We start from the raw sequence: 24622 nt of genomic DNA on the forward strand, positions 1-24622 counted from the left end.
CTTGACCTCCTGTCCTTGTGTTTGTAGCATTCTTGTTCTTTTCCTCTTGGAAAAGATAGCAAAATGTTTCAGTTAAAAAAGGGGAAAAAAAAGAAAAGAAAAACACAACTGAACCCAAATGTCTACTAAGTAAATGACTCGGGAGTGTAAAGTAGAAGAAGAGTTGCAGCTGAGGAATACTGAGTTATGTGGGCTATCACTGACTCACTGATTTTCTGAATCTTGAACAAAAAAAAAACATCACTTGTGGGCCAAAATGAATTCGAGTTTTTGTAAGTGCATCTTTTGAGGGTGGAGTGTTAAGACTGTTTCTGAAACAGTTATTTTTAGCTCTTTCTAACATAAGAAACTCATATTGCCTGCTGAGAAATGGACCATTGGAAACATTAATTTTACTTTTTTTATATTTTTGGTGTCCCCATAAGACTGGAGACATAAGAACATGAGAGCTATCACATGCAGTCCTATTTGTAATAGGCAGGATGGGTGCTTGCAAGGTAGAAGAAAGTGAAGCAGGGAAGTCAGTGGGAGGTTCTGAAGCTGGAGACACTGGAAGGACTTGTGTTTGCTGCTGCTTGTGAAAAAAGGTCCCTCTGGGCCTGTGATTTGCTGGGGCAGCTTGGGAAGCCACAGGATCCTTTAAAGGGTGCCACAAGGTGTGGGCAGATAAGCCAGGTGCAAGGACATAAGTAGATAAGCACAGGCTCGGGCTCTTCCCTGCTTGGCCATTTCCCCACCCTCCAATACTTGGCCTCTCTGCAAGGTGGTAGGCACTGTACTAGATACGTTAGTTTTTGAAGTAGAGCACTGCTCAGTTCACAAAAAGTATGGAAGGGTGACTTGAGTATAATTGAGGGTGCCTCAAGTCTAAAAATATTGAGGACCACTACTTTCTACTGTCTTTAGTGCTAAAAAATGCACGCACTTCACCATGTCTTGATGTTCATAAAGCCCATCACTCGGAAATCCCCATGGGCTACCAGTGTTTTTCCAATACAGCATTACGATCCCAGATGACTGCAGCATATCCCCGTGTTCGATCTTCTTCTACTTCTACTTCTGCTAATGATCAGCATGCCCATTGTGTATTTATAGGAGGCAGGTTGGGAATAGAAAATAGTTTTGGGAAGTCAGAAAGAAACTTTTCATCAGTAGCTCAAAGGAGCCACAGCCTGCTTGAATTTAAGTACCGGGGTGCCCATCATCCTTCCTGTTTTCCAGTAAAAATAGTTTGTGAGGGCTCTTGGCCACAAGGTAACATTTTTGCCTTGTTTTTCCACAGAGGCTTGAAGTCAAAATAGTTCAGCTGAGGTATGGACAAAGGACTTTGAACTGAGCATGATACTGAGGGTCATTTTGACAGATAGCACTAGCAAATGTTGGTGAGCTTGCACCTTTTGGAGTGTTGCCTCCAGCTCTATTCTCTGGAAAGTTGGCTTTAGGAGCATGAGCAATTTTCACTGAAGATGCATTCGCAGTCCTGTTAAACTTGTGTAAAATACTCTTTGCTGAACAAATGTTGATTGTTATTTATTTTTTTTTTTTTGCTGCTTCTCTGTCAGCTGCTACAGTCTGTCTCAGGACAAATATGTGCAAGGTTGAATTAAAATCTGAATGTTTTGAAGTATTTATCCACTATATATTTTGCCTGTTGTTATAGTACATTAAATATGCATATCATTTTACACAATACTGCTTGCTTTGCTTTTTAGTTTTTTATTTCATGATTTGCATCCTCACAAATTCCACTAGCCAAATGGAAGGAAGAGAAGATCACATTAACCTTAAAACTGTTGGGTGTGAATTCCTTGTGTTATGTAAAGGTATACCGTGCATACAGCATGCGTTAGCAGAACCACAAAGTTAGAATACAGCACTTGGCATTGAGTGTCGCGCTTGTCCATTCAGTTTGATGATTTATATTTGCTGTGGGCTTCTAATGTTAACCAAGGGAATCAGACATGTTCCATAACACATTTACTGTAACACGATACTGTGAACTAAACTTGCTGTTATTTATCTTTTTTTTTAATTTTATTTTCTCTTGTTCCAGCATAAAGCCAAGGTAGAAGCAATGACCTTAGACCTCGCTTCTCTTCACAGTGTGCAGCACTTTGCTGAAGCATTCAAATCCAAGAATGTGTAAGTACTTAGAGAGAGGATTATATATCATAACTTCTTGTTATTTTAATGTCTTTATCAGCTGAGCACAATTGATGGAATTCCTCACAGTTGGATTGACTTAGAAACTACAGTAGATTCATGCAGCTTTTTCACAAGACTCGAATGGTCTTTTTAATGTACGTGTTTTTACAACAGTTAGAGTGTATTTATTTTTTCATTACCAGAAAATTAATTAGGGGTGTCTGATTGATTGTATATTTCCAGCTCTCGTGGGGCACTGGTACTCCTGTGGCTGTTGAAAAAGGCCAAAGCTAAGATATATCAGAAATGGCTTAGACAACTTTTGCTGTTTTGGAAGACAGCCTGAGGTCAGAAACGAGCACTTCCCAAGCCTGCTCTCATGTGTGCCGTCTCTCTCTCTCGCTCTCTCTCTCTCATCTTGAGCATTTAAAAAAATGGACCTATGGGCCAGGCGCTCCATTTTCCAAAGTGGTCTGTGAAGTAGTTTGCCATAAAAGCTGAAAGTTAAGGCTGGTAATCAGTTCCTTTAATAGGTCAACTTGCATTGAGAAACTCAGGTACACTTGCAGACCATTTGATTCGTTTAGCTTTAGCAGATCGAGTCACAAAATTTTAAAGACACGATTTGGCATCTGTAAATATGAACTCTTGATACGTTCCACCCCTTGTGCTTTAACCTACAATTAGGCCAATTGTGTTTGCTTGTTGTGCCTATTCAAACCTAGCAGTATTTTCTTTTTCTGCAAATGTTTCTGTAACATAAGCCTCCTACTCTACTTCTCCAGAGAATATGGCCTCTTACATTGCTTTGAAAAAAATGTAGAGAGGGAAAATTATATATATGATTTTTTTCCTCTTGAAATACTGCCAAAGCTAAATCTCATATGGATAGACAGATGACATTTTAGTACTTACAGGCCTTTTAGATTCAGAGAGCTGTCAAAACTGAGTTCCAACATCAGTTACTTCACTGCCAAAAATCCTGTATAATTATATTTTTATCCTATCACATCTTCATATATTAAAACTTTCTTTTGTATAAAATATAATGACAAGTGGTGGAAACATTACCACTTTTTTAATACCAACCCACTCTCACTGTGTTAGCTTAGATAAGTATTCTGATTTTACTCCTCTATGTTTTTTTAAGAAAGTAAATGGCATAGAAGGCCAGTTCAGAAGGCCCCTTACTGACCATGGTGTTTAGCATACACCTTTAAACCTGCATGGGGGAAATATGACCAATTCTAAATTTATGGAGGGCTAAGAGTATCCAGTGCCATCTGGAGAAGGAAAAGCTGCAAATCTTGTGTCAGTTTTGGTTTTTTTTACAATGCATGCGTAGTGCTGACTCCTCTTCCTTTAGTTCTGTTTTTAGAGATTGGAAGCTTTGTTGTTGTTTTATTTTCTTTAGCACAGCACTTTGGACAGTCTTAGTAGTAACATACTCGTGGTCGCAGTTTTTAGCCTTAGATTTGCTTTCAGATATTTTCATCCTTAGCTTTTGCTGAGAGGTGTGTATGTGCGTGCATACATGCGTGCATACGTGCGTGTGTATGTGTCTGGCAAGATTATTGCAACGATTACAGGAAAGCCTAAGGTCTGCATCTGTCATGAGACTTGTGGGGTTTTGACCAAAATGAACTTCTAGCAATATTTTTGTTTAAAACTGTGATGCTGGATGGAAGCCAGACCCCACATGCTGCCTGGAGCAATAGATTTTTTTTTATCTGATGCAGAAGAGCAGTTACCTCCTTACAGTCATCTGCACTGGCAGGGGAATGGACTAGAAGACCTAATAAGTCTTTCCATCCCTGATTTCTGTGATTTAAACTGAGTCTGGGTATGGTCAGAAAAGCAATTATGTAGCAGTAGCATCTTGTTACTACAATGCCTGCTCTGTGTGTCTTCCAACACTAATCTGTACACTAATTGCTTTTGTCTGCTTGTTTGTTTGCATTGCAGCAGTGTCCAGAGGCCCCCCTCAAATTACCCTTTGCAGTAGTTTCTGTACAAATCGCAGAAGCAGTCTTTGCCCCCCCTGCAAGCTCTTGCAATCTGTGGGGTAGGTGGTTGACCCATCCTTCATACTTAGAAGGGTAGTAGGCGGGCGCAAGTAGCTTTCCTATGGCGACTATATCTTTCACTTTACATGTACGTGTAGGAAAAGGGGGGACCAGGGCTGGCACACCCTATCCAGCGTATCCAACATACTGACCAGGGCTCTGTGCCAGGGGATGAATTTGCACGTACACTCGCAGAATGCCTGTTTCTAGAATTCCTGGTGCTGCAATGATGGTGGAGTGGCAGACAGGAAATACGAAAGAGCAGAGTCTTTTATGACGCTGATAGAAGTAATAGCTGAGTTCTGAGATTTTTATGGTTGGCAAGGGTGTCTCAGGCAAAACAGCCACAGCTTTCAAGTACCAAATAGATCTTTCAGCGCTGGCCATTAGGAAATAAGAAGTGTTGGGAGAACAAATCTAATTCGATGTGTATGCAATACTGGGAAACAAAGAGAAATTCCGAGAAGCAGGTTTTCCAGCGCCTTTCCTGACCAAGGCCCCAAGTCAGAACAAGTATTTTTCTTATCTCCCGTCCCTGTTACTATCAATTGATGGAGCAATAGGGAACTGTTTGCTTCTTTTTAAAAGTCTTATTTCCCATGGGTTTATTTTAATGAAGTCCTTGGTATTATTGGTATAAATTGGTGACCTCTTAGACTTCTGGAGATAAAAATAGGCTTCAGTAAACCTCTTAGCTCTTTATCGCTTTGGTGACCAGCTTGCAAGGTCTCTAGCATCTGTTGCTTTCAGGTGCTACTCCCCTGTTGGTTGGGACTATAAAATGAACTTTTCCACCTCTTGGGGTCAGTCTGTGATCCTGGAGAATAATACTGGGTAGTATCTAAAGCAGAACCACTGCAGGAAAGGATCTGGAAACACCTGAAATATCAAAGCCTATAGCAATCTTGGAGTGGATATCTGAGGGTTTCTAGGTAACAAATCAAGCACTGTAGAGAGAGGGAGAGACAGGAAGAGATTTACCTTCTTCAAAATATATGAGAATCTGAGGCAACGTGAAAAACGAAGAAAAGTCATCCTTTGCTCAGCAAGTATTTAATGAGTGCTGGCTATATTAAGAAAACAAATGGTGCAACAGAGGGAGCAGTGAGAGACCTTTTCAAGCACAAATAAATAATAAACGGGGAAAGGGAGTTACTCTGGAAAAAACATTTAATACAAATTGGAGCCGTTTGATAGACTAGCCAAGAAGGGTTTTCTGTGTCAGAGGAGGAAGCAGGCAATTCATTTTCAACTTATCAAACTTCTGAAGGATTCAGTAACAACATTTTGCTCCTTTTCATATTTGTTAGATACCATGGCCTTGACCATGGGTACAGTTTGGGCTTATGATATTGGTTGGCATATGCTTGCCAGACTCCAATAAAAGTAGGCAAAATTCTTGTTCTCCTAGAGACTGGGAACAGTGAAAAATATTTTTGTATCTGAGTTAATGCAGCTGCTTTTCTTTTTCAAAACATTTGAATCCCATGAAGGCTTAGATTAAAGCACTGGAACATGGGTATGTGTTGAGCCTTGGGAATCGTATGATCACGACAGAGTCTCCGCTTTCATTAGAAACGAAAGCAAACCATAATATTTCTAGCTTTTGTCATCTGACCAAATTGGGGAAAAAGGGAACCAAATCTAGTTGATGCAGACAGCTGAAAGCAAAGCTCTGAAAGATGTGATCTAGTCCAGGCATAAGTGACAGAACATTAATCACCAGAACCTGGTTTGGGACCCCATGGACACTCTGCTACTTCCTGGCTCCGACGAATGCATCGCTTTACAGGGAGAGAAGTGGGCCCCACACCAATTCACCTACGTGTCTGGGGGAGGTAATGGAAAGGACGGGAGGGGAGAATTCTGTCACCCCAGTACTAAGTGGGCAGTTTATTTGTGGTCAGGGTCTGTCTTGGAGTGCGCTCAGTGTCTCAGATTGCTTTACTGTCCCATAAGAGAAGGACTGTGGGTAGGAACCTACCAAATTCATGGGTGGGCTGTGCAGCAGCTTCTTTAATCTCAAAGGTTCCCCCGTGCGCCCTCTATGTGGTTGATAAGTAGAGATGCCCCAATGCACACTATTCGCTCCTGATGGGCAGGGAGGCAAAAACCATGGTTTTAAATATGGTGCCGGTTTTGTCGCTTGCTAGTGATTGGCCAAGGAGCCCTAGCAGCCCTGATGTTTGTTGCTGACCAGCCGGGAGACATAGGCAATGATGGGCGGGGGGGGGGCATGTGCCCCGGCTGACAGTGAGCACTCTGGCTGGTAGGGGGGCACAGAGAGTGCTACTGCCCCCCCTGAAATTGGCTCCGCCAGCGGTGGAAGTGCTAGCACTTCTGCTGCCTTGCTGCATACGTAAGCGCTGGCACTGCTGCCATTGCTGTGTTGCTGGCACACTTGGCAACTGGGTGCTGGGGACCACCCCGCCCCCAGGTTGCCAGCTGGCTGGTGGGGGACCCCCCTCTTCCCAACTCCCTTGGTTGTCACCACTGGTCATCCCCCAGAATTGGGGGGCACCAGTCACCCATGCTGGAAGGCGAAAACAGCACCATATTTAAAACCACAGTTTTCACCTCCCCAGTGATTAGGAGTGAGCAGCAAGTGGTGCGGGGGGTGGGGAGAGGGGAATGTGGGGGAATCTGCAAAATCAAAGGAGCCACCATGTACCCCACTCCTGCAAATTCACTCCTGATCAGCAGGGAGGCGAAAACCATGGTTTTAAGTATGGCGCTGTTTTTGCCTCCTGCCTGGTCAGCAACAAACAGTGGGGCTACCAGGGCCCCTTGCCTAATCAGTGGTGACTGGCAAAAATAGCACCATAATTAAAACTGGTTTTTGACTCTGAGCCTATCAGGAGCGAGTGGCAAGCAGCGGGGCCTCTCCACCAATCAATGGTGGGTGAGGGGGGGCGCACGGGGGAACTTTGAGATTAAAGGAGCTGCTGTGCAGCCCACTCCCGCTGTGAATTTGTTAGGTCTCTAACTATAAGAAGTGAAAAATGCCAAGAATTTAAAATATGGGGTATGCCTAAAGGTTTCATAGAAGGAAATGCCTCATGGAAAATCAGCTCGAGGATTTACATTGATGCTGACTCATTTTACTCCCCAGTTTGAGTCACAGCTCTTTCATGTCTCTGAATGTTAGTACAGATTGCATGGCACACCCCCTGGTGACCTTAGCTCGCTAACTGAAGATACCATGAAGAGTGGCTGCCCTTCCCCTTCCTCTTCAAACGGATTCCCTCAAAGTGAAAGTGTTAACACTGGTAGGGGGGTAAGTGAACGCATTACAGTCCTGCTACAGGATTTTACTGAAATGCCTGCTAGATGGAGGCCAGAAGAGAAGACCTGGTTTACCATTTCCCAGATCCAGAGGCCCTGGGTGGTCATCTGCATTATGCGAGGGATTGTGGGCTGCATAATTCCTTGTTATCGAGTTACTGCCTGAGCAGGCATATATCATTCACACCATATGCATCTATGGCTTAGTCCATGCAACAGTTTTGCTGGCTGAATTTTGAGTTTGTCGATAGCAAAAGCTAGTCTGCAGTGGCAGAAGCAAACCACCCTTGCCAGCAGAATAATGTTTCTCCTGCTGTCCAGTACTGCCCCACCTTCTGGTCCTGTCCGCAGCAGGTGCCTTTCCTGTGGCTCACTTTGTGCTCCAGTAGCACAGCTGCTGAGTGGAGCTGCCAGAAGCACGTGGGTGTGCGTGCACTCAGGGGCTGCAGGGGTGCGACAGCTGCTGGTGGCCTCCAGGACTCCTGGCAGAAGAACAGGAGTTAGTGGAGACTGGTGGTGCTGGTCAGATGAGTGGTGATGGAGCCCTGTGTTCAGGATTGGGCCCTGGGGCAAATTTCCAGACCCATGGAGAGAGGCCTGTGGGCCAGATGACTCAGCGCAGCAGGCTGAATCCGGCCCACAGGCCCAGGAGCTGAACACGTGTGTATACAAAGGTTATTTTCTAACCTTTTGGTGTTTGGTGGGTTTGGGTCCATGGTATTTGCTCGAAGTGTAGTTTTGAGGATCATTTTGCAGAACTTAATTTCCTGACACGTAACATGGTTTGATCGTCACATGCTTGACCAAACCATTTTGCTGTTATTGGCAGGGTGATCTAATGCCTCGGCACTAACATTTGCAAACCAGCTTTCTATCATGTCAGTATTTATCCTCATTGTGCCTGCCAGTCCACAGCACAATATCATTGTCCAGTTCAGCACTGTAAGAGCTCTCTGCTCGGGACCAGACAGTAAGTGTTATGCTGCTGCTGGAATTTGAGGTGCATCTTCAACATGCCTCAAGCTTGCTGCCTGGTGCCCTCTGGCTCAAATTAAAGCTGCCATGAGCTAAACAGTGGGAAATCGAACCTATTTTTATCAACATTAAAAAGGCAATAAAAAAAATGCAGTCTTGTTGCTGAAAGAATTTATTTTATTTACAAAGTATAAAATAGCATTTACCAAGCACTACCATAATAGCAATATCTGGGCTGATGGTAACACTTCAGACTTGTGCAGCCTGTTTTCATGCATAGATTCTCACTGCAGCTATTTTCCTACACTTAAAATAGGATATTTTGTGGTAAGATTTGGCATATCTTAACTTGTTAATCATTTCTATTGTAGCAGGACAGCAGTTATGAATTATGATTCTGCACTTGGACTACCTAGTCTCTTATTTCCCCATCCGGGCCCCAAACAGGGAGGGCCAGATTTTCTGTTGGCCTCCCTTTAATATGCCCTCAAAGTCTGCGAGTGTGTTCATTTTTCATGCTGCAAGCAGATGCACTCTGAAATCTTGTGGGTGCAATTAAGATTTCAGAGCCTCCTGCAAATTTGCCCCAGAATGCTACTGCTCTTTCTTTGTTGAATTATTTTTTTCATGCTGCCATTGACATGTTGGATGCTTGTTGGATTGTGTTCATTCGTTTAAGCACAATGAAATCTTAAGTATAATTTAATAAGTAAAAATATAAACAAAGTCTGTAAGATCTTTGGCAAGTTGTTGCGTAAATAATTCCTAACACCTGGAAAAAAACCTGAATCTAGGAGTTGAATAAATTGTCGGCAGTGACATTATGCCAGAACACTTAGAAGTTCTATAGTAGATTATTTTCTTGCCAGATACAATTCTTATCACAGCGTATTGTACTTCAGAAATTTGAATATATTTTCTTTATAAGTCTGTAAAAATCTGTTAAGCCTTTTGGCATTTATAGAAATACTTTCCATGAATTAGATCTAGTAACAGTGGAGCTATTAAATTTGTCTTTTGAGCTTAAAATACGGCTGGCATCCTGTCAGTGCCACTCAGACACAAAGCTGTGTTCCAGCCAACGCAGTACATTTTAAGAGACATCTAAAAAGTATCCAGGTTGACTTAAATATGCAAACAAATTCATAGTTGAGAAGTTACTGTTGCAGACAGCACATATCTTAAATTTAAATACGATCAAAGGTTGACTGCATTTGAAACATACATAATAAAATTAGGATGAAACATTTTCATGTGGTGGTACTGTGCCTTATTAAGACCTGGGGATTGGTTTACTGAATAAATGTTTCCTCTTTCCTAAGCTCTCCTACACAATTACCCCCTCTTGGGGGGGTGTGTGTGTGTGTGTGTGTGGCCATGTGGATCCAGAAACTGTTCATCAGTATTTTTGAAATAAAAGGAAAAAAACCCCCCCAAACCTCTCAAACTTGAGTCCCACCTTCTCCACAGAGGCGTAGATCACAAGGATCTTGCCAGATTGTTTTAATTTGAGCAGAGGTAATGGAAAGGGATATGATTCTTGTGGACAGCGAAAGTATTTACCCCTTCAAATAGGTACAGGTATTATTTAAAAACGTAAGAATCAGTTTTAACATGAGTATAGAGTTTACAGTGCATGCTAGATTTAGTTCTAATTATACACACAAAAAAGATTTCCCCATTGTGCCTGAGTTGCTGTCAGTTTAAAACCTGAATTTAAATTTTGGTAGAAAGATGCTTATGTGGCACTTTCAAAGCGGTATTGTCTAAAGTGTGTGGACTTCCCACTTATCTTTGGAGGGTGACTCTGCTTCTTTATCAGATTACAGAGAAGAAAAGAGTTTGTCTTCTATTTTTGACATCTAAGGCTGTAGGGCCTTTTTCTACCTTTCAAAGTACCCTAGTGCTAGCTTTAGGCATTTTGGCTCGGACTATATCTAACTCCTTGGCTTTGAAAATAAAGAGAAGGATGAAAAATGAGACCTCATTCTTTTGAAATGAGTTTTGCCTCCTCTTCAGTACAGCCAAGGTCAACGTTGCCTTTGGTGCCAAAAGGAAATTTGAAGCTGTTGCTGGTAAGATATTTGCCCAAAGTTTCAGCACAGTGAGTGGTGTTTACCCATTTCAAAGGAAGCGCCTCTTTGCTGCATGGTGGCCCAGTTGCAACAGGAGGAGGAGTGCAAGGTGTCCCAACTTGGTCTTCACCCCTAGCTCAATGGTTAAAGCACTGGTTCGAGATAAGGACTTGAATCCCTTCAAGCAGAAGAGGGAATTAAACCTGGGTCTCCCTTTTAAGGGGTGAGTGCTGTACCCATGAGACTGTTGTATAATAAGAGGGGCTCTGGCATCACCACCATTAACGAACTTGGAAAGTTCTTTAAAAGAAATGTGAGAGGCTCCAATCTTTAGGAGTGGGATCTGGGCTCTGGATCCTAAGTGAAGGGAAGCACCTCCCAGCAGCCCTGAGTAAGGTACAAGTAGCAGGTTTTAAGACTCATTTCTGCCCTTTGTATTTCCTGCTTGGCTAGCTCTAAGCAAGGACATTTTGAACATGCTGATTTCACATGATTCCCTGATAAACAGTGTGGGTGTTTTGGAGCCCATTTCCAGGATCTCGTTACTTCCCCAGGCACTCTGAGAGCCTAGGTATCTCATTGAGATCTTGAGATCTACTCTATGAGCCAGGTCAGGTAATAAGCCCCTAGTAACCAACTCCCTAGAAAGGATCCTGTCTTTTTCCATGACTTTTCACCAGCTCTGAGGGCCATCTTGGATACACAAGTATGTAAAGTATTCATGATTTAATATGCTCCATTAAAACATATTTTTCTACAGCTAAAATAGTATTCCATAGCTTTACAGTTTAATGGGTAAAAATAGTATGTATATTTAACTGATTTCCTTTTCATAATAGGCAAAAGTAATTAATGCACGTATTAAATGTATGTGGTATATTTGGTGTAAAGGCGTTATACAGGAGATGATTAAAACACATCGAGGCAGAATTTTTTGGCACATAGGCATGGATGCTTTACTGCTGAGATTAGACAGGCCACACGTATACCACATGTGTCTTAATTTTGGAATCCAAAAATTTGTGTTGTGCTCTGGAAAGGTTGTATTTCTTCATTAGCTGTTCCCAAGGCACAAAAAAATCCCAGAGGATGTCAGAGCACATTAATTTTTATCATGACATGGAATCTTTCAGGTCTGAATGGCAGCATGCAGCTGCTGGGGGCTTTGTGAACTCTGTTACAGCTCCATATATCTCTAGGCAAAACAGAGGAAGGAGTTGTCATTGGCAAGTGAAATGTTCAAAATGCATGAAATATTTTATTGTTTGAATGATCAACTCTGGTTTTGAAAACATTATCTGAGGACTTTGCTCTTCTCCATGTGGTGCGTCACATTCTTAACGAAAATGTTCAATAACTACTTCTATTATATACAGGGTTTTTTTTTTTCTTTTTTTAACAAATAGTTTGCCCGTGTGGGTAAAAATTGTACATCTTGAAGCATCTGCTGAAACAACAAATCGTTCCATAATTATTGTAGAAATGAATGCTCACTGTGCACTTACAGCTAGTTTATGCCTAATACATACTGCCTGTAGATGTGTATAAATAATGAATTGCAATCAGGGTTTGAAAAAATGCACTTGTCCACTTACAAGTGGAAAACTTTCCCAGGTGAGCACCTGTAACAGCAGAGCAAAATTTGCCAGACACTGGACACTTTCTGCTTCTGCCTTTCCAGGCAGAAGACAGAAGGAGATGCTCCTCCTATTCCTCCTCCTCCTCCTCCTCCTCTTCCTCCTTCACTGTTTGGGATGTGAGGGGCAAATGAAATTTTCTAACAAAGTTAGGTGGAAGATGAGGGCTTGCATTAGGGCTTGGGGTCTGGGAGAGGAAGAGAGGGGAAAGAGAGTGGGCCCCCTTTTTTCCCCTCCAGTAACCACTCAGGGAGGAAAAGGCAAAATTCCAACTTACAAAGAAGTTCAGACCGCTGTGAAAAATGGTAGGGCTCACAACAGAGGCTGCAAGGAGTTATCAGATAGGGCACCTTGTCTTTGTCACTCACCCATCATCTTTCCCTTAAAAAAATAAAACAAGTGCAAAGGATAGGAAGTTGAAGATTGAGATGAAGGAGCAGGTTGACACTGTGTTGTAGGGCCCGTCTGTATGATGGCCTCAATTTCAGGCTTTCAGCCATGGTAGGATGTGTTTTGGATAGGGCTGTACAAGAACAGGTGGAGTGAAAAGATCCATGGTTTCTCAGATCCATGAATTGCCCACATGGGCAAACTATTTGGTAAAAAAAACCCCATGGGTTTTTCTCAGATCCAGAGTTTGGTTTGAAATGCTGCCTTAAGGGGGCATAGTTAGGTGAAAAGCAGGATTGATACATCTTGATGGGGCCGTGTCTCGTGTTGCACTTAAGATGCGTTAACTATGTTTAAAGCGTGAGCATTCAAGCAGTAAAATATCTGCTAAGTGCAATCACCTCATAGCAAAGTTAGGACTTTTCTGCAGGGGGAGTATCTCCAGATTGTGTTAAGTAGCATATATTCAGCTGTCGTGGGACCACTTCAGGGGCTAATCAGCACACCTTGCTGATTGGTGGTCCTAGCCCCAGCACCGCACTGGAGTCTTAAACCAGCTCTGCTGCGGTGCCAGGGTTCAAGATGGCACCATAGTCTTGAACCTCTGGTATGGTGCCAGGGTTGGGACTGACAGTCAGCTGATAGTCATTCCCCGCCCTGGCACTGCACTGGGGCCAGTTCAAGACTCGGGTGTGGTATCAGGCTGGGACCGACAATCACCGAGCTGAGCATAAGAGATTGTGTAGAGACTGTAGTAAACATTACTGTGCGACTGCCCAGAACATGCTCTACTTTTAGTACAGCTGCCAGTGCTTACTACGATGTAAATAAAACAAGTGCTTAGTGTCCCATACAACAAGGCCCTTAGTGTCAATGCCCTAAAGGTCATATTTGCTAAAACAGAGAGGTATAACTGAGGCTCAGGTTATAACCATGGGGGCGTGCGGGACACAATCCAAGACAGTTACAATGCCTGAGAATAAAGAAGTACCCCTTTCGGGATCCCAGTGGAAAAAAGAAATCAGGCATACTGGTATACTTGGATGATATAAGGCTTTTCAGAACTGCTGAAATCAGGATAAGGCACAGGGCTTTGGAGTCCCAGGTAGGTGATTTTGATAAGCCTAGATGAGTCCTGTGTCTTACCTGAGACCTTAACAGGAGGGGAACAGGGAAGCAACTGCCTGCAAATCCCGCCAGCCAAATGAGCTTAAGTGGTAATGGAGTTATCCCAAGGTGGAGGGGGAAGATTTACTTTGCATCAGTTGCTCCATGATAGCTGTCTTGCATACCTGTTTCTATCCTGCAAGTGGAAGCCAGACAGCAGCAGCTTCATAAGGGGCTTTGCTTCCATTAACCAAGGATTAGGAGAGGACATATGAAAAAATTACAGTGGAAGAGCTGATGCACAGCTGGTCCTCCCACTTTCCTGCTTTTTAGCTTGATATATTTTTTTTCATTTGTCCATGGTACGCTCTGGAGTAGTTTGTTAGAAAAAGAAGACGAAGCTTACCTGACCTTCACTTTTTTTTTTATAGTAGCTTAGTATCAAAAGAAATGAGATTTATATTTTGGAAGGCCAAATGGGGTGTGTGGGGGAAGAAGCATTTCTGAGACTTAGTATTTCTAACACTGCATATCACATTTGCAACATGTGACACAGTTAAGTGTGAGAGACACGGCATGTCAACAAATTAAACAGTCTCTTAGTGCTCTTATTTCATTTCTAACTTTTGGGAAACTCATGTCTGAGTTTACAGTAATACTCCACTTTGGGATAATTTCTGTACGAGTTTGGAGGGTGGAGTAAGTGTTAGAAAGGTCAAGTGTGGGATAACATTACATGTGTGGTAAGAACTACTTCCCAACTTGCTTGTCTTTGTGTGGGATCTAACTTCTTTGTTCAAACGTTGAACTTTTAAATTTATGTTTGTACAAGAAAAAAACTTCCTCCTCACCGCAGGAGAGGAAAAGTAGGTCTGTCTTCTCCGTCTGCCGCAACATTTATGCCACCGTTGTATCCGCAAAGAGTATCAGTGTCTCTCTCTTCCTTTACAGGAGGACATGAACAAGTTACTTAATATTTTCTGACTTCTTATGTGTGATCATTTGTATGCAAGAGGAATTTACTGGAAAAGTTTTAAAGGGTCAAGCTTAGCATTTAGCTCTGAACATAATGCTACCTGTGTTCATTCATTTTTCTTTTTTGGGGCAGTTCTGTGGTCAGTGTTTTGTAGAAGTACTGCATAATGTGGTGGTGAGGGCTGAGCCCTGTATAGGCAATGGCTTCTGGATGCAGAGGGACAGTTGCTCATAACAATGCTCAGAGTTTTTTGACCAAAAGGAACAAGCTGAACCATTTTAGTGCATTTCCCTTCGACCTTTGGAGGTGGGGGCAGGAATAATTGCTGATCAACAGTATTAGATTCTGGAAAGTGGTCCTGCAGGATGAGTTTGGATGCATTTCCCTTGCCTGTGAATAGGAGGAGGTCATCCATCAGGGCTACAACAACTGTCTCTGTAGCTTGCCTTAGAGTGAAGCCTGTCTGACAGGCATCCAGAAGACTGTCAGCTAATAGATGGCACGGGAGACTATTTTTTGCAAGCGTCTCAATCAACTTTCTTAGAAGAGGGAAGTTAGACACTAAGCATTAGTTATGAAGTCACCAATATCAGACACTGATTCCTTCAGTACTCCTGAGACTATTGCATGGTTTTTCAGTAGGTAACAGATTCCCTTCTTTAAATCATTGACACACACTGCTAGGGGGATTTGTTAAGTGTTATTTGATGTTTGTCATCATCACGCAGGAAAGAGGTGTATTAGTGTATTTCTATCATGACTTCTAGTTTTATGAATGATCTGGATTCCTGGAAGGTGGACATGATGTTTCTGGTCCCGTGGTAGGCATGTTGTTCCTGCTGGCCCATGAGAGTAGCCAGGATGCAGGGGATCTTCTCTGTAGAATAGGATGTTTCCTTGCAGCAAGTGATGCCAGTTTCTGACACTGATTTAGAAGCAGTTTTCAGAACTTTGCAATGGAAAAGTGCTGTGGATGTGACTTTGCTTCTTTTGTGGTGGGGGAGAAGGCACATAGCTTTGCCTCTTTCTTATTTTTTTTGGGGGGGGAGGTATGGCATGGGTCTACAGTTGCTTATGAGGCTTTGGGGATATGGCAGGGCCTCTTCTGTTGAATGTCTGTACAATTCCAAACAATGTGAACTTTTCAAATCACTTGAGGAGCGCCCCAGATGGTGTGACATTCTGCTTCCTGGGAAGATTTGAGCAGTATTCCCTTTGCATAATATTCTGAGTTAACTATTTCATTGCATTTGAAATGGGAGAATACCAAAGCCAAGAATTGTGTTGACATTTTGGAGAGTGTTTGTTTAACCTCCTAATGCACAAGCTGCGTTTGCTGGAAAATATTATCCTTCCATTTGCAAATCTGCAGTAATTAATTCCCTTGAAAGTAGCTCCTGCTGCACACAGCCAGTTCACAATACTCTTGACAGAACATAGTTTTGCATCATATGCTAACCAATTGATTATTAAATTCCATAAGTAACTGGTGGAACTAGACATGACTTAATTTTTGCATCTCTCTAATGTAATCAGTTATTCTGTGTCAGACAATGCATTCTGTAAAAAACCCCCCAAAAACACAAAACAAAAAACACAAACCAAGACAAAACAAATAAAACAGTGCATTCAAGCAGTGCACAACATCTCCTCAGATTACTTCATTACTTACAATAGCAGAGTCTGCATAAGCAGGTGTGAGCTGAATAACTTGCCTAGGTGCAAGAGTTGGTGACATATCACAAGATACCAAAACCACACAAAACCGTAGGTATTTTCACTTCTGAGATTCCCCGGGGAAAAAAACCCCTTGCCAATTCAGAGTGCTTTTTTAAAGTAACCAAATTCTACTGCGCTTATAAAGGTAGGGTGAGTTTTCTACCGTTTCAGTACTGCTTACAGTCAAAGCACTATATTCTCAGGTCTCGGGCATGCCGTGAATGATAAGAAACAGTGACTGGATACAGTACTATGATGGAGCAGCTTATGTGCAAGTCCCAGTACATTCTTAAATTGTAATAGTAGAACGCATTAGCTCACTTGGCGCAGTGTAAGTCACTGGCTGAAGACATTTTAAAGAGGCATAGGGGTAAATTTTCAAAACACTGTGCAAGGTTTTAGCTGTACAGTGCTTACAGAAATGTCAAATAGGAGTCATACGGTTAAAGAGAGCAGCTTTGTAATGTCAACAGTAGGAATAAGCACAATGGAAAATCCTGGTTTGCTGCTGACTTCTTGTTGTTGTTTACCTATAGCTTTGATAAAGGATTGTAGCAGTTGGCTTTAGATGCAAGTGGATATTTTTTTTCCTAGGGTTGGTTACTAAGGGCAATGTAGAAATCAAGGTCATAGTGCTGCAATCCTCTAACTCTATTCCAGTTATAAAAGTGGACTTTAGTACCAGGCGTCTGATATGAATTGTCATGTACCTTGAAAATTCTGCTACCGCACAATGAAATGTTCAGTGGAACAAGACACGGCACCTTGGAGACTAGAATCTACCTTTGGTGGCTGAAATTCATAACCGTGTGACGGCTGGTACATGACGAATGTGAAGGGAGTACGTGATCTCTGCCCATTTCTTAGTGGCTAAGTGTCCACATCACAAAAAACTACCATCAAAATTGACACTAATTGGCCCCTTGTTAACGGTCTCACTAGAGAGACAAGTAACATAATGGACACGGATCCTGAACTATCCTCTTAGCCTAAAAGGTGGTCTTTTCAGGACAGAAATGAGGTACAATGGCCGTCTCCGTCAATGCTGCCCTTGAGGTTTCTGCTCTTTGGATAAATGGAGGACTTCATTTTTCCAGGGCTGTTGATCGTGCATCATTTGTGAACACCAAAACTAACTAAAATAAATTACTTATATTCAGCCAGGATATGTGGTCAACATACTTCTGCTTTTATTAATGCCCTACACATCGTACCATTTGATGGAATGCTATAGAATCCTAATTTTACGGCCTCTCTGAAACTTAATTTACTTAAAAAAATGGATAGAAAGATGGTGTTTGAAAAACAGAAATCTGATTAAAAACAAAGAGTAATGTAATTCTTTTTCTTTTGTAAAGCCCAATTAAATGCCTTTACAATTAAAAATTCATCGCATTTTATAGTTTTATAGTATGGAATCCTCTTTTTAATTAATTTTGCTGACAGGTTTAAGTATAGGGTACATATTTTGCCTCCGGTAGTTATTGTATAATTAACATTAATGAAGGATATTAAAATTTGGATAGGGAGAACAGAGTCCTGGTTCATATGTGGGCTCATTCTGTCTTGTGTCCTCTTAATTCAAATTGCATTCTTTCATGCAGTTTTCACTTGCCTTATAAATCTGAAGGCCAACTGAAAGTAACAACAGGGGACGTTCTTTTTATTGTCAGTTGTGTATTCAGAATTCACAATGTGATGTCTTGTCATAAGGTCATTGCCAAGTAGCAACTGCAAGGATTATATTAATATTAAAAACAAAATAGCATTTTTTTTTTTTGGAGGGGGGAACCTCTTGTTTCTAGGAGAGTAATTCCTAAAATCCGTTCACCAGATAAAAATATGAAAAGTGAGGGATTGCATACTTCCACTATAAGCAGAGTTAAAATTTAATTCTGTCTCTTGCTTTTTTTATGCAGAAAAATTGCAAAAATTAACAAAATATACTGTATGGCATATTTAAGATAAACGTACGTTAGGCTAAACCTTGTCACGTGTCCTCAGCAGGTGCATATGATAAAACCCATGTGAATATGAAGGGGTTAAACAGACCCTGAACTGAACTGTTCAGCATGCTGTTCCTGGAGGCCAAATCTGCACTACCTTAAATAGCAGTTTTGCATACCTCAAGGGGATAAGGTGTGGCCACTGACTCTGTGGTTAAGCGGTGGCTGGCCTTTATGGCTAGGGACAGAAGTTACACATAAACCAGTTCAAGTGAGCAGAAACCTGTAACAGAACACAAAATTCACTGCACATAGGCCAGTTTCAAAATGGCTGAAATTGGTTTGAGATAAACCGGTTGAATGTAGTAGCAGACTCAACTGATTGAAGTCAAACTGATTTATGAAACTTCTGTCCCAGACCTCTTCCTGGGATAAGTTAAACCAGAGTCCCCCAGCATGCTCTGCAGCCCTGGCCTGGACTGTGCTGTCTGCTCCAGAAGACCCCATAAAAGAAAGGGGGCAAGGAAGAGGTTTATTCCCTCCCTTCCTTGTCCCACCAGCACAGACCCCAGCTGGCGTCTGCCGGGCAGGGGAACAGCAGCCCCTTCCAGGCATTTATCCGCTCGCTGTTCTACTGGCGGGGGCCTGTCAGGCGGGGGCATAGCAGCCTGTGTCAGGTTGCTCCCTCCCCGCACCCGCTTTTGCTGAGGCCAAGCACTATCTGGCATGGCCAGCTGAGGTGAAGGGGGCTTATTCCGCTCCCTCCCCCCATGGCAATGTGGGGCGGAAATGCCTGACACGGGCTGCTCTGCCCCTGGGACCCCAGGGACAGGATATGGAGCGGGGAATTAAGCCACAATCTCTGTTTGCTTTTTGCTGCCTTGAGGTCTGGCCACACCATGGCTGTTGGAGCCATGAGGGTGGGGATGGGAAATGCCTGGCAGGGACTGCTTCCTCCTTGCCCCTCCAGGCACGCCCTGCCTGAGGTTTCTGCAAGCCCGGGCAGGGGAATTAAACCCCTCCCAAATCATACTCAGGCCTGCCCCTGCTCCCCCGCCTTGTATAATTTCCCTGCAGCTGAGGGCTCAGTCTAGCACCCTTCCCCTCCCCCAGCTTCTAGCCTGAGCCACTGCAGCCATGTGCCCACATTTCCAGAGTCAAAAGTGAATGTCTGTTCACTTACAAATTGGTTCAATCTATGCAGGTTAGGCTAACCTGCAAAGATTGAATCAATTCAGGCTCTGGCTTTTTTAATGTCTGTACCTAGCTTATATGAGAAGCACAGTAACCTTGGGTACTCGTACAGGCTATGAGCTGGATTAGTGGAGCTCAAGAGCTGCTGTGTGGGTGCCCTACACCCTGGAGATCACATACCTTTGCTCCAGCACACATGGGACTGCTGTGTCCTGTCACTGAAGTTGCAATTATTACAGGATAAGAGGGTTTGGTCTACTCTCAAGAACTGCAAATGAATAAAAATGACTTATGTAAACTAAACCTGCAGATCAATAATTTGTAATATTTAAGTGCTCAGTGTTTCCTGTTTGTTTTATATTTGTACATTTCAGTGGACTTTTTACATGTCACTTTTGTGACCCGCTTTCCTCTCTTTCACTTAGCCAGGATGTGTGTATAGATATCTGAGGGCAGTCCTTGCCCTTTTGTATAAATCTACATATTTCAAGAATGTTATAAGACAGTCAGCAGATACATGATGGTAAACTACGCTGCTTTACAAGAGTTCCATGTTGCAGCATAGTTCTAATGAGGTGTATAGCATAGCCCAAGAGCTCCATAATTTCCTTTTTGTTCCCTATTATGTATTAGTATGGCCACAATGCCCAGGACTTCATTGTGCCAGGCATGCTCCATAAATATAGAACAAAAATATGGTCCTTGCCCCTGAGAGCTTACAAACCAGGAAAATCATTCTTGCCTTTGTGTGAACTTTGTTCCATCTATTCAACCCTTCTGCATGACATGGATTGCACCAGGATGACATGGGACAGGGTTTTTGCCAGGGTATTTTAGTAAAGATACAGTGCTGCCCTTTCATAGACACAATACAGCCTCAGTTTCTTTTCCAGGTGCAAAATATGGAACCAGATTTATGAATATAGGTTGTACTTAAGCTAAAGAAGAGCAGAAACTCAGCCTTCAGAAAGCTGTACTTCCTGAATTTTCCTGAGGTTTCAGTATTTCTCTGAAGTGGTCTGTGAGCCTTAAAATAAATACATAAATCCCACTTCTGTTCAGATACAGATATTGGACTTTTGACCACTGATTGATTAGATAGGACTACAGTGTTTTTTGACCACCGCGTTAGGGTGATTTTTTTGTATGCAGCTCAGGCACATGTTTCTGTGCGGGGTGGGTGGCTCTGGGTTCTTGATTTGGTCTGTGGTTTCTGCTGCTCCTATTTGTTTGTCTCCTGTTGTTGTAAGGTTTCAGAGTATTGAGATCCTTGCAGCAGACTCTTCCTCCATTTAGGGTGGTCCTGGGTGATACTCTCCCATGAGTTGATGTTGATGTTGCGTTTTTTCAAGTTGACTTTGAGGACGTTCTTGAAGTAGTTCCTCTGACCTCCTCTTGAGTGTGCACCTTGACTGAGCTGGGAGTCCTGCTTTGGGAGTCCTGAGTTGGATATCTGGATGATGTGGCTAGGCCAGTTAAGTTGATGTCACACGGTTATCATCTCAGCGTTCATGGTGTTTGCTTGCGAGAGGATGCTAATACTGGTGCGTCTGTCTACCTGCTGGATTCAAAGAATCTTTCACAGGCAGCATTGGCGGTACGTTTCCAACAACTTGAGTTGTCTCCTGTACATTGTCCATGTCTCAGCTCCATACAGTAAGATGGGGATCATGACTGCTTGATAAACCATGAACTTGGTTTTGGATCTGATGTCACGATCTTGAAACATCTGTTTCTTCAGGTGTCTGAAGGCTGCACTAGCACATTTGAGGTGATGTTGGATTTCTCTGTTGATGAGCCAGCGAACAGGAGCACCAAACAGGATAAGCAGTTTGCAGGCAGTTCACAGGACAGTTTGCAGGTCACTTTGGCCTCCCCTCTCCCTTTTTGAGGGGAAAGCCTTTTAGCTTGGTGTGAGGAAGCAGGAAAAAAGGAACCTTTTGGGGCCAACAAGCAGTAAACAGGCCAGCTTTGAAGTGAGTTTGCTAGGGAAGGTGACCTTGGAAAAAGGGCAGTAAGAGAGAAGAGGCAGATGAAGACCCAGGGAAATAGGCCCTGGTTCTCGTGGGAGACTTCAGTCACCCTGACATCTGCTGGGAGGGCAATACAGCAGTGCACAGGCAATTCAGAAAGTTTTTGGAGCGTTGGGTACAACTTCCTGGTTGAAGGGCTGGAGTGCCCAACTAGGGGCCATGTTCTTCTTGACCTCCTGCTCACAAACAGAGTTGAATTGGTGGGGAATGTAGTAGTGGATGCAACTTTGGCAGCAGTGGCCACAAGATGATAGAGTTCAGGATTCTGAGGAAAGGAAGGAAGGAGAGCGGCAGAGTAAGGACCCTGGACTTCAGAAAAGCAGACTTCAGCTTGCTCAGGGAACTCATGGGCGGGATCCCCTGGAAAGCGGGGAGAGAGCGGTCCAGGAGAGCTGGCTGTGCTTTAGAGAATTCTTACTGAGAGCACAGGAACAAGACTAGCAAATATGGCAGAAGACCAACGTGGCTTAGCAGGGAACTCTTCAGTAAACTAAGTCAGGGGATCTCACCCTTTTTATGCTGAGGACTGGCAAACCATGAACCAGACGTGACTATGGACCACCAAACCACAGACTGGAAAACTGCAGACCAGCAGTGACTGACATACTGTGGGCAGGCAGCCAACCCTTTTTTATACTCGGTATATAAAGTATGGTTGCCAGTCTGCAGTATGCCGGTATGCAGTAAAGTATGGTTGCCGGTCTTCAGGTAGTTGAAGGCTGCTATTAAATCCTCTCTTAGTCTTCTCTAGACTAAATAAGCCCAGTTCCCTCAGTCTTTCCAAACCATGCTGGTCACTTCCAGTTCGCAGTTTGCTGGTCCACAGTTTGTCGGTCCGTGGTCACTTTTGGTCTGGCAGCCAGCCCTCCTGCAGACTGGCAGCCAACCCTTCGCAGCCTTGGGTTGGGGACCCCTGAACTAAATCACGAAAAGGAAGCTTATAAGAAGTGGAAACTTGGACAAATAACTAGGTAAGAATGTAAGAGCATTGCTTGAGTGTGTAGGGATGAAGTCAGGAAGGCCAAAGCGAAATTGGAGTTGCAGGTATCAAGGGTGACAAGAAGGGTTTCTACAAGTATGTTGGTAGCAAGAGGAGAATCTGGGAAAGTGTGGGGCCCTTACAAAATGGAGGAGGCAACCCTATGACAGAGGATGCATAAAAGGCTGAAGTGCTCAATGCCTTCTTTGCCTCAGTTTTCACAGGCAAGATAAGCTCCTAGACTACTGCACCAGGCAGCACAATTTGGGGAGGAGGTGAGCAGCCAGCAGTAGTGAAAGAACAGGTTAGGGACTGTTTAGAAAAGCTGGACGTGCACATGTCCATGGGGCTGGATGGGATGCATCCGAGGATGCTGAGGGAGTTGGCTGATGTGATTGCAGATCCAGGGATCCATTTCTAAGCACTTGGAGGGGCAGGTGATTAGGAACAGTCAGCATGGATTCACCAAGGCCAATCAACCTGGTTGCCTTCTTTGATGAGATGACTCGCTCTGTGGACACGAGGAGACCAGTGGATGTGGTGTACCATGATTTTAGCAAGGCTTTTGATATGGTCTCCCACAGCATTCCTGCAGGCAAGCTAAGGAACTATGGGCTGGATGAATGGACTGTAAGGTAGATAGAAAACTGACTGGAGCATCGGGCTCAGAGAGTAGTAATCAATGGCTCAACGTCTAGTTGGCAGCCGGTATCAAGTGGAGTGCCCTAGGGGTTGGTCCTGGGGCTGCTTTTGTTCAATGTCTTAATCAATGGCCTGGAAGATGGCATAGGGTGCACCCTCACCAGGTTTGCAGATAACACCAAGCTGGAGGGAGTAATCAGTACACTGGAGGGTAGGGATAGGATTCAGAGTGACGTAGACCAATTGGAGGATTGGGCCAAAAGAAATGTCATGATGTTCAACAAGGGCAAGTGCAAAATCCTATTCTTAGGACACAACAGTCTCATGTGCCTGTACAGGCTGGGGGCTGACCGGCTGGGCAGCAGCTCTGTGGAGAAGGACCTGGGGGTTATAGTGGACAATAAGCTGAATATGAGCCAACAGTGTGCCCTTGTTGCTAAGGAGGCTAACAGAAGACTGGGCTGCATTGGTAGGTGTGCTGCCAGCAGGTCAAGGGAAGTGATTATTCCTCTCTATTCGGCACTGGTGAGGCCACATCTGGAGTGCTGTGTTCAGTTTTGGGGTCTCCAATACAGAAAGGATGCGGCCCAGTTGGAGAGGATCCAGCAGAGGGCAACAACATGGTTTGGTGGCTGGGAGACATGACTTATGAGGACAGACTGAGGGAACTGGGCTTATTTAGTCTAGAGAAGACTGAGAGAGGATTTAATAGCAGCCTTCAACTACCTGAAGAAGGGTTTGAAAGAGGATGGAGCTAGAGACTGTTCTCAGTGGTGGCAAATGACAGAACAAGGAGCAATGATCTCAAGTTACAGCAAGGGAAATTTAGGTTAGATATCAGAAAAAATGTCCTTACTAGGAGGGGAATAAAGCACTGGAACAGGTTACACAGAGAGGTGGTGGAATCTCCCTCCTTGGAGCTTTTTAAGATCCAGGTAGACAACATCTTGTCTGGGATGATCTAGTTGGGGATGGTCTTGCCTTGAGCAGGGGGTTGGCCTAGATGACCTCCCGGGTCCCTTCCAGCCCTAATTTTCTCTGATTCTGTCAGCCTTTTGCGAGAGATGGCTTCTGAGGTATGGGAAATACTCAGCCTTCTCCAGTCTCATTGTGAATCTGAATGACTGGAGCTCAGGATTGCTCATTAAGAGCTTGTTGATAGAGGGCTTTTGTCTTCTGAATGTTAAATATCAGACCCATTTTCTTGTATGCCTTGGTAAAGATGTCAACGATTGCCTGAAGGTCTGCTTCCAAATGAGCACAGACTACAGCATCATCCGTGTACTGGAGCTCAGTGATGGAGGTCAGGGTGGTCTTGGTTTTAGTTTGGAATTGGCTGAGATGAAACAGCTTACCATCCATTCGGCAGTTTAGTTCCCCTCCAGCTGGAAGCTTGTTGATGGTTAGATGTAGCATCATGGTAAGAAATATCGAGAAGAGTGTTGGAGCGATG

At 43.5% G+C, this 24622-nt stretch overlaps 1 protein-coding gene across 14 annotated transcripts in view; it reads left to right on the forward strand.

Moving 5' to 3' along the window:
* The window catches only part of WWOX (WW domain containing oxidoreductase), a 683982-nt gene that overhangs the window by 145533 nt on the left and 513827 nt on the right, over window positions 1-24622 (forward strand). For 13 of the 14 annotated variants that reach the window (XM_019535921.1, XM_019535923.1, XM_019535922.1 and 10 more), the window contains one exon: window positions 2054-2142. In XM_019535921.1, coding sequence (XP_019391466.1) covers window positions 2054-2142 — 89 coding nt within the window. Of the gene's footprint in view, window positions 1-2053; window positions 2143-20967; window positions 21113-24622 lie in introns of those variants that run through there. The other variant, XM_019535927.1, reaches the window with a different exon arrangement.

Source organism: Crocodylus porosus, unplaced genomic scaffold (assembly GCF_001723895.1).
Source record: "Crocodylus porosus isolate Cpor-Errol unplaced genomic scaffold, CroPor_comp1, whole genome shotgun sequence".
Classification (NCBI taxonomy): domain Eukaryota; kingdom Metazoa; phylum Chordata; order Crocodylia; family Crocodylidae; genus Crocodylus; species Crocodylus porosus.